We start from the raw sequence: 13059 nt of genomic DNA, 5'->3' as shown, positions 1-13059 counted from the left end.
GTCAAAAGTGGCAATGTAACTTCTACCACAACATTCTCAATTAAAAATGGTCTTCAACAGGGAGCGGTGAATTCGCCGATTCTCTTCAGCATTTACACCAGCGATCTGATAGGCAGTCTTAGAAAGGCAATTGCGTACGCCGACGATCTAATTGCGTACAGAACGGCCCGAAAGGTTGAGGTTATTAGAATTCTCTTGCAGCGTGATTTCGACAAGATTCAGCGATATTGCGACGACTGGAAACTGAAAATAAATGTCCAAAAGACAGAGACAATTCTGTTCCGGACTCCGTTGGCTAGGGCCACGAGGGATACGTGCAAGAATTGGCGCAAGGTTATCAGGTCAGTATTTTTATTTCGACAGATATATATAAATGCTGCTCTGACCAGGGCCAGAGGAGCCTTTGCTCTGACGAAACGGCTGTTTTTTAGCACTCGGCTTGATCCCAGAGTGAAGGTAATTTGCTACATGGCCCTCATACGGCCAATGATGGTTTATGGTTGTCCTGTGTGGTTCAACGTTGCCCCTTCCCAGATGGAGAAGTTTCGGGTGTTCGAGCGGCAGTGTTTACGACGCTGTACCGGCTTATATCGAACAGCCGAATCTTCTTATGTGCATTACTATTCCAACGAGGTCCTATACAACGGGGCTCGAATCAACAGAATTGACAATTTCGTGATAAAACTCGTTCGAGGTCACATTGCAAGAGCTATGTCTTCGACCAAAAATTTAATTTTCGGAGCGTTCTATCCGAACGACGAATATTTTGAGAGTGCACGCATGAGCTGCTTCATTCCACCAGAGGCATTCCTCTTTTTAGATAGATGCGGTCTGATACAGGATAGATTAGCAGTTCCGTTAATCTATCATGTTAGACGACGAACCGTGGATAGGCGACTGCGGTACAATCGGGACGTCATGGCACAAATCGGAGCAGAGCTCCTTCGGTTCAGTAGGGCTGTGTACGAACGGGACCGAACTGATAGGGTGAAGCAGGAGAACAAGTTTTGGTGGCTTCAATCGGCACTTGATAGTGGGTAGTCGGGATGGGGTTTTAAGCCTTGGCCGGCTTACATACTTGTTTAATAGTATTACGGTTTAGTTTTAAGTAGAATAGGTATGGTGACACGATAAAATACCGAAAAAAAAGAATAAAAAAATAATAGAAAAAAAAAACATAAACAAAATAAAAAATAAAAATAAAAAAAAGACAACAAAATATGAAAAACAAAAATGTTAGATAGTTAGATTTGCTGCTGTGGTTGTTCTAGTTTTAAGTAGTTTATAGGTAGAATAGGTAGTTTAAGTTAGTTTTAAGTTTTATTTAAGGACCTTATTTTAAGTAGTTTGTAAGTAAAAATAAAAAAGGATATTGATATTAGTTTTTTTTTCAAATTTTCTAATAAATACAAAAATAAATAAAATTTAAATGAAGTAAAATAGATCTTAGGGCCGAAAGGCACTAGTAGTTAGTGTTATAGTTTAACTAAGAGTGTCCGTATGGGACCATTAAGTTAGTTGTAAGTTATGGATAATTAGGCTAGTTTTTTGAATTTTTGCCTAGCTTTAAGATAGGTTTAAGATTGAATAAATAAAAATGAATTTGAAAAAAAAAAGTGCGTCGGACTGTCATGCAAGAGGTCTTGGGTTCAATCCCTGCCTGTGCCACCTTACTTTTCACGGGTACTGCCTCTTGCGAGGAATTGACAAATTTTCCAAGAGTAATTCTTGTCATGAAAAAGTGCTTTCTCAAATTAGCCGTTCGGATTCGGCTATAAACTGTAGGTTAATTCCTGTTCTGACAACATTACCCGCACACTGATATGGTTGAAAGATGTAAGTCACTAGGCCCTGGTTCTTCATGAACTGTTAAACCACCTAATTTATTTTTATTTTACTTAGAATGTTGTTGACTGAGATGGTATAGTTTCAAACACTGCACCGGTTCTAGAAAATCTGTTATCTGGTTTACCACACACTGAACCAAAAAGGTACATGATTTTCATGAATATGTGCCTGTTTTTCATGTAAAAATACATAAAAAACGAGCTAAACATCGCGTTCATGTAATTTAGGTATAATTGTATGAATTCATTCCTACGAGTAGGAACGATTCTTACGATGTAGGATTCATTCATAAAATGTAGGTATTTGATATTCCTAAATCCAATGTTTGCATACTTAAGTTACAGGAATTACGTTCATGCAATGTGATTTTTATGCAATTGCTATACATAGAACTTATGAATATGTGCCTAGATTTTATGAATGCATTCCTAAAATCTATGTATAGCAAACATGAAAAATATGTATCTATACATAAAACCCAAAATTCTGTCCCTAGATTTTATGAATGCATTCCTAAAATGTATGTATATCATACATGAAAAATATGAATTTATACATAAAACCCAAAATTCTGTCCCTAGATTTTATGAATGCATTCCTAAAATCTATGTACACCATACATAAAAAATATGAATCTATACATAAAATCCAAAATTCTGTCCCTAGGTTTTATGAATGCATTCCTAAAATCTATGTATAGCATACATGAAAAATATGAATCTATACATAAAACCCAAAATTCTGTCCCTAGATTTTATGAATGCATTCCTAAAATGTATGTATATCATACATGAAAAATATGAATTTATACATAAAACCCGAAATTCTGTCCCTAGATTTTATGAATGCATTCCTAAAATCTATGTACACCATACATGAAAAATATGAATCTATACATAAAACCCAAAATTCTGTCCCTAGATTTTATGAATGCATTCCTAAAATCTATGTATAGCATACATGAAAAATATGAATCTATACATAAAACCCAAAATTCTGTCCCTAGATTTTATGAATGCATTCCTAAAATGTATGTATATCATACATGAAAAAGATGAATCTATACATAAAACCCGAAATTCTGTCCCTAGATTTTATGAATGCATCCCTAAGAACTATGTATAGCATTCATGAAAAATATGAATCAGTCTTTAATTTTATAAATACCTATTCAGAAAACGCATGAATTTTTCATAAAATTTATGAATCCTTTACATAAAACCCAAAATTATGTCCCTAGATTTTATGACTGCATTCCTTAAAACTATGTGCTGCCTTCATGAAAAATATAAATCGGTCATTATTTTTCTGAATATCTTGTCATAAAATGTTTGCATAAAGCTTAAGTTTTATGACTAAATATTTATGAAAATAAAGAAAGATTATATTATTCATAAAATGCTTACATAGGAATAATGACTGCCGACACAAAAGCTTAGAAAAAATATTTTAGGTTTCATAAAAGTTATAAGTTTCATAAAATTTTTAAAAAATGCATACGTATTATGGCTAAATATTTATAAAAATAAAGCAAAAATTATATTATTCATTCAACTTACATAGCCTCAATGGATGCATCAAATGTTCCTATATCTCCTTAAAGTTTTGTACTCGTATCAAGAAGGAAGCTGAAGTCATCTAAAATTGAAAGCAGAATTTTGTTCCATTTTTAATAAACTATAAAATTATTTCAAAGAGCATTGTCGAAATGTATAATAAATAAATAGCTCAAGGTTTTTGAAATCTAAAGTGGATTTCTTCCAAAACTATACTTACTTTTGTTCCCCAAATAAATATAATTTATACCTTACGTCATTCAGTAGGTATACGTATATAATTGAAATTCGTGCCACACCTGAAACATTTTCTCAAATAAATTTAGTTCAATAAAAAGAATTAATTTAACATTTTAAACTTATACAAGCCCATAATATATTTTATATTAAAATAATTTATAATAGAAAGAAAGTATTTAACACTTAAAATTTAACATTTTAAATAAAATAATTTATAATTGATTCTAATTAAACAATTAACAAAAATTAATATGTGTACATATGTATATAAAACTTAATTAAATATATCCGAGGCCGGCTTCTGAATCTGCAACTTCATCATCTTGAGTCAGAGCGCTGTTATAATGAAAAGAAAAACAAAAGAATTAAATTTGTATTTTAAATAGTTATTTTTTTGAAGTTGTTTTATTTAAATTATCATTAACAAAAAAAGAATTAAAAGCATACATATTACAAATATAAAAAATCGCTCATAATCATGAAGTGAAAAATGAATTTATAAATAAATTAATCACCTTTTTCTTAACGCTTCGATGAGTAAATACATTTTAGGGGATTTTGTTTTAGAAATGTTGAGCTCGTAGAAGTAGTGCTCAATAAATGTCCATAATTGTGAGCACGCTAACGGATACTCCAAATTAAACAAGTTGAAGCACTTGAAACATATATCAATTGCTCTCAAAAAATTTGAAAACACGAACTTAATACCATCAAGGTAAACGTAGTAGTTCGAAAAGTTTTCAAAATCCTTATCCCCAACGGCAAGTATAAATGGTTGTATATTTTCTGACTTGCTTTTCAAAAATGCTATATGGTCATCGAGTTCTTGTACGCTGGACCCAATAAAAAGGAAAGCCTCTTGAGAGCTTTTAATAGTAAACCTTACAGTACTACTTTTTCCAGAGTTATCTTTCCGGCTGCCCTTTTGTGTTGGTATCAAATAGCCGTGGAGACACCAAAATAATTTTACTGCTGCACTATCTATAAGAAAACGAAAAAAACACATTAAATCTTAAACCAAGGGCAAAGATTTTAAGGATTTTATTGAATTAAATTTTAATTTATGAAAACGTTAGTGGTGTGATAAGTAATTATAAAAAATTACTTGAAAAAATATTTCTGAGTTAGAATTCAAAGGAAGGTAAGGTTAGGAACTTTTAATTTACAGAAATGTGCGTATCTATCAGTATCTCAATCCATTATCTGCCAGCTCACCGCAGCTCAGAGAAATGAATTCCTTAGTTACCGGGATTTGATTGGAAATCCCCAAACACATACAGCATTATGTTTCAAACCGAAATATAAAAAAAAAAAAAAACAACTAAAAGATGAAATGTCTCGCTTTACGAAAAAGTAAAACATGAAATTTCAAGTACATACTACCATTGTTGTTAAATACCTATAAAACTCTAAAAATCTTACCAGTTTTAATATCATTTTCGTCAATTTGGTTCACCATATTTCGTAAATTTTTGTCTCGCAGGTGATCTTCATCTAGTAAAAACTTTCTCAGATTGCCAGCCTGCTCTGGATACTTCAAAAGAACTCCTGGGGAATTTCGAAAAACAACCCCAAAATCCTTGTCAATCTTAAGATAATATTTTTTTTAGGTTCATAGTTTCAATATAATTTCTTGAAATTAAAGCTTACCAAACGATAACCTCCTGGCTTCTTGTAATCCGGCCATTCCTCAAAAATGGTGTGTAAAGTTGTCTCTTTATATATTTGATCCAGTCTAAATTGGCTACAAGCTTGCCAACAGCTGTCGAACTCTGAAGTTGACAAGTTATCATATTTGATGCTCCTAATACACTCTTCTGCATCAACTTCCGGAGCTGATGGCAAAATGAAGGTGAAGAAAGATAATTTAAAAAATTGTAAATAATATCTGTTACATTTTAGGCTAGCTTTAAATTTATGTGGAGGTGAAGGTGTAATATTCGATTCCGGTATGATTTTAAAATCATCCCAAAACCTTAAGAGAGTTCCGGAGTTGATACAACTTAAATATACAGTGAAGGACAAAGCCATAAGACCAGTAGGGATACCTTAACAATTAGTCTCTATTTTTTTGGAAATTAAATAATTATAATTTTCAAGAATTCTCAAGAATTAACACAACATATTATGTAGGTCGCAAAGTACATTGTTCCCAAACTTTGAGGAAAACTATCATCAAACTGGTGCTTATGACAATTGTAAAAAAATCTCTGGCTCTGGTGAAAAATCAGAAAATAGAGATGAACTCGTTAAAATAAGTCGTACAATAAAAAAAAAATATGAAAAAATATTTAAAAAATAGTTTTTTTTTTTTAAATAATTGAGAACTATAAAAATGTTCCTATTGTTTAATCCATCACTGTATAAGACCGTTTTTAAATTTTTTGAAATGTTAATTTCTTAAAAAGAAATAAAAAAAACTTACTGAATTCCATCAAATGTTTTTTCTTTGATTTCTCAGTTACTTCAGCATTTTCAGCTTTAGGAAAGATAGATCTTTTAACAGCCAATCTAGAGGAGGTCTTCGAATTGCAAAACTTGGCATATATTTTACCTCTTTTACCAGTGCGGTAAAACTCAAGCTTTTCCCCTTTGAATCTTTGCAATATTTGTTCCTCTAGCATGTAGCTAGTGTATAAATTCAAATGAAGATGGTTGTCGATAAAATATTCACATATTAATGTGATCAACGCCTGTCGATGTATATCCTGAAGCTTGAAGTTTTGTTCATAGAATTTTTCTATGTCTCTCGCCTTTGGTGAGTTTTTTAAAATTAAAGAAAGAGATATAGCAGGCGCAGATGGATCTTCTCTTATTGACGACGTTGGCGAAGATGAAAATGATGAGCTGCATGAATTTTCCCGCAAGGTAAACATATCAATTTGCTGCTCTCCGATACCTAGAGAGGATCTCCACTCCATTAACTTGTGTTCAAACATTGCCAGATCTCCAACTGAACTGTTTTTGAAAAGCATAGGAAAATGTTTTTCCTTTAAAATTTTAAGCACTTCAACTGTTATGCGCTCAGCTGTTGAAAAATGAATAAGTCATTCAGTTTGTTTAAGCATATGCTATTAAAAAATTCAATATGTAATCGAAATTCGACCAAATATTGATGTGCTACATGAAAACACATGTGATTGTGCTACTAGACAACAATAACACAGGTCAATGTACATGGGTCAAAATATTATTTTTTTGTGCCTTTCCATAGCATCTTTTAAATTATATCTTATGCATTGCACAAGATCTATTGAAAAATTGATCAGGATCATAATAAATCAAATAAATGTGAATGTATGTAAGTATTTTTCTTACAATTTCGGATCGAAAAATTGCAAAACTTTTAAGGCCTCCAGTTTATTTAATAGTTCCCAAGGAAAGCCTTTTTGGCATTGGTTATCATATTTATAATATAACGCATAAAACAGATAGAAAATCGGTATTTACAATTTTAGTTTTTTTTGAAAAGGAACTACTAACTAGGCTATAATTGATAATTGAAAAAAATAATTTGACTTACAGATAAACAAATCTGACAGGTGTCCAAGATTCCAACTGCCCAGAAGTTCTTTTATTTCCAACTGGGACTGCGACTCATCTGACATAGTTGCTGTTTCATGAACAATTGTATAAATTATTTGTTCTTCCCCGGCCTCCGCAGAAGTTGAGGGTTGTTCCAATGATATATAATTGTTTGTATCCATTCTGAAACCTAAAGTTTTTTTTAGAAAATATTCAGAACTAATAATATAGAACTGTATAATTAGTGTATATCCCCTTTTTTTGTAGTTCAATTAATCTTCGTAGAATTGCATTAAATTTGAAAACATTCTCTATTTTTTTATTTATTTTTTTTATTTAAAAGAACAACTAAGCAGGGGAATATACATATCGTCACCTGAATGCAAGAACCAGTTAACTTGATTTTCGTAATTTAAAAAAAAATGCAAAAAACATATTCACATTTTTCTCAGACTTCCTTTTTTCCAGAAAACCCAGTTATCTCAAATTAAGAAAATGGAGTCAGCTGGTCCTTGCATTTAGGTGGCATACATATCACGATATGTTATATTAAGTTTAAAGTGGTACCACTGATAAGCATCCTTACAGTTTGATATTCATGTAGAGTGCTTCCGAACCTTTTGAAAATGATTGGCTTGTATGCACAATAGAATTGTTGTTCTAAAAAGATTCAACTGCATCTGGATTTAATTTCAGTATCAAACTCGTCAGTTGCTTTATATTTGTCTATCTCTTGTAAAGTGTAATCTTTTATTCGAATCATAATTCTACCTTTAGCTGTTTTTATAGCTGTTATTGGCGGCCCAACAATTTCATCGGGATCAATAATAGAATATTTTCCTAATATAGAAGGATTTATATCATATGCAGTAAAATGGGGATCATAGAGTACTTCACTTACTTCCTGACAAAAAAGAACAATTTTTTTTAGATGTTGGACTAAAGCTACTATGACGAAAATTTTATAATCATTTAAGAGTTTGGATACGTAATAACCAGTTTGAAATTTATAGCCATTGATTTCAGTCTTACTTAAATATTCTAAGTTTTCTTCCTGGATACCCATTTTTTTGCTTATTAAAGAAGAAAAACCAGTTTTAATTTTGTTTTCTTTAAAAAATTCATGTTTGTCGTCATCATCATTAGAATTTAAAATCTTGTTTGCAAAACCCAGTTGAAATTTTTTGGCCAATGTTAGACAAATATTTTTTCTGGAAGTAACAGCACGTGAGTAAATTTTGAAATTTTTATGTTTGGCCTCATATTTAAAGCACCAAAAATTTCTAGGTGGACCTGATTTTTTTAAAATCGTAGGATAATGAGTGAGAATATGAAACTTAGGTTTTAAACTATCTTTGAAAAGTAAAAGGTACTGCTCATGGTGTAGTTGTATTTTGTTCTTTAAAGAAGAAATAGAAAAGTCATTTATTTCAAAGCATAACGTTAAATCAATTATTTCTATTAAATTCAACAAAAAATGCCAAACATCATCATCTATTGGAACTAGATCACCAATCATGATTGGAAGGTATTGAATAAAACAAAGCATTTCCCTTGCAGACATGCGTAAATGTCGCTTTTGGAGATGTGTCTGTGATATTTCATTTGATATATTGCCTATTTCATGAGGACCATATTCAAACGTTTGTTTCCGTTTGTTTAAAACTTGCAACGAAAAGTATTTCTTTATTTGTATAAAATTTAATAAGATATGGCAAAGATCATAGTGGCATATACCCTCAAACAAGTCATGCATTACATCAACACTGTAGTTTTCAATGGCATGAAATGAAGGGATTGCATTAAATGGACAAAAGCTTGATATGCCAGTTAATTGGTTATTATTTTGTAGGACATCTTCATTATAATTAAGTATATTTCGCATTTTATTGGGATCCTCAAAACACATTGTTTTACATTTATCTTTATCTAATCGACAAAACCTGCAAAATATGCCAGAGAACGATTTGTTAAAACCCATTATTGAGTTAAGTCCTAAGTTATCACCTAAAACCAAGCCTAAAATAAAATGAATGCGATATACTTGACCATCAGATGCCTCAATAGAAAGCCCTTCTTGTTCAAGAAATTTCAACTCATTTACTAAAGGGACTAAGCATTTACTATTACCAAATTTTTTCATATCTCTTGTTCTTATAACAGCAGCTAAAAATACATTATCCAATTCAGACTCTTTAATAGGCATACACGGAAAGGAATAATAAAAGTTACATACTGAATGAACTGAAGAATGGGATCCAAGAGGATTATTAATTTCAAAATCATCCCCATATAAGAAGTAAGGAACTAATAACTTATTTGGGTACATTTTGACCTTTTCTTTCCATAACTCCCCATTGATAAAGCTTCTAATTCTATCACTTTTTTCCAACATTTCCATGTACTGTAACATGGCTTTAAGAAAATTGTTTGTCTCAAACAAAAGTTTAAACTGGGATCTTAATGGAAGAACGACGCCTTTAGTTAAGTTTTCGTCCAAAGATAACTCTCCGCAATGAAAAACCGTTTCCATTTCGTTATTTATAACAAACTCTTCAACATCATTCATGTATCCACTCTTTTTAAGTTTTTGTAATAAGAGATAATCGGATGCACAGTCATCAAACAGGTGTTTACAAGAACTAATTAAAGTTGAAATTTCATTTAAAGCCTCATGGTCATGACAAATTCTAGTTTTAGAAAAGCTATCAAAGATTTGGAGCAAGGGTGCGACAATTTGAGTGGATACACTTTTTTGAATGTTTACTACATCTTTTCTAGAGAAATTGTTATTTGTATGTAATGATAAAGAAAATTTAAACGCACTTTCGCGCATATTTTTTATTTCTTCGTCGAAATTCTCTTTTTTGGACTTTTGACATGATGACAATGAGGATGGAAGAACTAGTTTCTCTTCGACGCTTATACCTTTTACGTTGATACAACTAGATTGTTCTGAGGAAGTAGTTACTCTATTTGAATCTTCCGGTTTAATACTACACGCCTGTGCTTGAAATTCGTTAGAATTTGAAATGTTTAAAGTGGAATGTAATCGTAGCATATGTCTTTTATAACTTGAGGAGTTATCAAACAATAAATTACATTCAAGGCAACGATAAGTACTAGAGCAATTAAGATTATGTCTCTTTTTAAGGTGATGCATGAGTAATGAAAAATTTGTACACTTATTGTTGCAGACAAAACAAAGCATTTTGGCGAAGAAGCTAAAGAAATATAATATTATGAATATTAACTAAAAGATAAAAAGATTCCTGAAGTTTCTGACGGTTTGATATAGCTAATGAACTTAATTGAAGTTCCCAACTAATTAAAGCCACAACCTGTTAGAATAGAGAAAATATAAGCGAATTTTAAAGCATCTCTATTTTTTAAGGTTATTGATTTTTTTGGAAAATATATCCATGCATATGTACATACGTGTGCAATTTACCTTAAATTAATCAACAGCTCCCAACTAACAAAAACAACAGCCTGGTAGAACCTTAAAGTTACCAATAATTAAAGCAACAACCTGTTAAAAAAGGGAAAATGTAAGGGTATTTTGGAACATCAGCATTTTGTTTTATGAATAATTGTTACCTACTCTAAATGCATTAAAATATCTGTTTTCAAAATAATTATCACAAAATACAATATTTCAAATAAATTGTATTCTGTTTCGCATAATCTCCTTTTGTGGAGCCGTAGTTTTTTTTTCAAATAATTTACCTGAATATATTAATTCCGCTTATGTATTTCCTTTTACTAATTTTAATTTTCCAATTCACAATTCACAATTAACTTTTATTACAAGGGCGAGGACGAACCACTTACTTCTCGTGACCAAATGTAAATAAGTAAAGTGTATTCTGTTTCGCATATAATCTCCTTTTGTGGAGCCCTAGATTCTGATTAGTAAAATTCAAACAAATTCTAAATGAAGTAAGAAAAATTGAAAAATGAATATTTGTAACCTACTCTAAATGCCATAAAATATCTGTTTTCAAAATAATGATCACAAAATACAATATTTCAAATAAATTGTATTCTGTTTCGCATAATCTCCTTTTGTGGAGCCCTAGATTCTGATTAGTAAAATTCAAACAAATTCTAAATGAAGTAAGAAAAATTGAAAAATGAATATTTGTAACCTACTCTAAATGCATTAAAATATCTGTTTTCAAAATAATGATCACAAAATACAATATTTCAAATAAATTGTATTCTGTTTCGCATAATCTCCTTTTGTGGAGCCCTAGATTCTGATAAGTAAATTCAAACAAATTCAAAATGAAGTAAGAAAAATTGAAAAATGAATATTTGTAACCTACTCTAAATGCATTAAAATATCTCTTTTCAAAATAATGATCACAAAATACAATATTTCAAATAAATTGTATTCTGTTTCGCAAAATCTCCTTTTGTGGAGCCCTAGATTCTGATTAGCAAATTCAAGCAAATTCTAAATGAAGTAAAAAAATTCCAGTTCACAATTCACAATTAACTTTTAATTCCAAATGAAGTAAGAAAAATTCAAATATGAATATTTGTAACCTACTCTAAATGCCATAAAATATCTGTTTTCAAAATAATGATCACAAAATACAATATTTCAAATAAATTGTATTCTGTTTCGCATAATCTCCTTTTGTGGAGCCCTAGATTCTGATTAGTAAATTCAAACAAATTCAAAATGAAGTAAAAAAATTGAAATATGAATATTTGTAACCTACTCTAAATGCAATAAAATATGTTTTTTTAATTAACTTACATGAATATATTAATTCCGCTTATTTATTTGGGGAGTTCCTTTTTCTAATTTTGATTTTCCAGTTCACAATTTCTTATTTGGGGAGTTCCTTTTTCTAATTTTGATTTTCCAGTTCACAATTCACAATTTATTTTTCGTTCTAAATGAAGTAAAAAAAATGAAATATGAATATTTGTTACCTACTCTAAATGCAATAAAATATCTGTTTTTTCTAAATAAATTACCTGAATATATTAATTCCGCCTTGTTAATTTCTTTTCTTATTTTAATTTTCGTTTCTAATTCACAATTCACAATTAATTTTTAAATCCACGAGGTCGAAACGCAAACGAACCACTTTCTACTCTTGACCAAATGAAAATGCCAAGCTAATGCTACATTGCTACCGAAATATATATCCGACGCGATTGAAGAAAATAAAACGGTAAATTGGAACAATCTGGAAATAATTCGATGGCGTTACCTAAAAACAACGGTAGTTTCATAATAATACATGTAAAATATGCACGTATTCCTACAAAGTATGTATCCATACATACACGAAATTTTTTCTATGTATGCATTCCTACACTCAATGTTCTATTCCTATGGTTTAAGACTGGAACATAAGAGTGTAGGTATGCGATCTTACGTTCTATGTATGAGATACATACTCTTCACACAAATTCTAAACTCACCACAGGGAATTGGGCCTGTTCAGAAACATTAATTTTTTTGTTTATTGGACTCTGTTTAAATGGTGGCTACTCACTAAAAATGTCCAATCCATTAAACAATCATGATTTGAGTAATTTTACTACTTGGGCATGAGTATTTTTCCAAGATGTTCATAAATCGAGCAATATAACATTCATTTTTACTTTCATAGGGAAAATTATGTGCTCCCGAGGCACTTCATCAAATTGAATATGAGAATAAATATCAATAGATATCATAGTTTTATACCTTGAATCATGAAAACAGCTCCTGTTACTGAGACTGCATATTAAAACTAATAAATATAACTCATTTCCAATATTGTACTAGAAATGTTATAGTTATGTATTTTCCTAAAAAAAAAAAATGTTTATAAAGTAAATTGTATTTTCTTCTCATAATCTTGTTCACATTAATTTGTTG

At 30.6% G+C, this 13059-nt stretch overlaps 1 protein-coding gene across 6 annotated transcripts; it reads right to left on the bottom strand.

Annotated features, from left to right (window-relative positions):
* Window positions 1-3762: 3762 nt before the first annotated feature.
* LOC129942537 (uncharacterized) lies at window positions 3763-12751 on the bottom strand. Of its 6 annotated transcripts, XM_056051519.1 has the most exons (8): window positions 12165-12750; window positions 11941-12079; window positions 7168-7359; window positions 6070-6672; window positions 5295-5479; window positions 5067-5232; window positions 4160-4625; window positions 3763-3980 (listed from the first exon to the last, which is right to left on the bottom strand). In XM_056051519.1, exons 3-8 carry the CDS (start codon window positions 7349-7351, stop codon window positions 3923-3925), a joined length of 1662 nt encoding a protein of 553 aa, XP_055907494.1. In that variant the 5' UTR covers window positions 7352-7359; window positions 11941-12079; window positions 12165-12750; the 3' UTR covers window positions 3763-3922. The 6 variants fall into 6 exon arrangements, with proteins under 6 accessions (XP_055907494.1, XP_055907499.1, XP_055907496.1 ...); XM_056051524.1 differs by lacking the exon at window positions 6070-6672 and having other exon boundaries at window positions 12165-12746; XM_056051521.1 differs by lacking the exons at window positions 11941-12079; window positions 12165-12750 and adding an exon at window positions 10621-10778.
* Between the last annotated feature and the right edge of the window lie 308 nt (window positions 12752-13059).

This window comes from Eupeodes corollae, chromosome 1 (genome assembly GCF_945859685.1).
Source record: "Eupeodes corollae chromosome 1, idEupCoro1.1, whole genome shotgun sequence".
NCBI classification, from domain to species: domain Eukaryota; kingdom Metazoa; phylum Arthropoda; class Insecta; order Diptera; family Syrphidae; genus Eupeodes; species Eupeodes corollae.
This window is presented reverse-complemented; position numbering and strand designations above follow the sequence as displayed.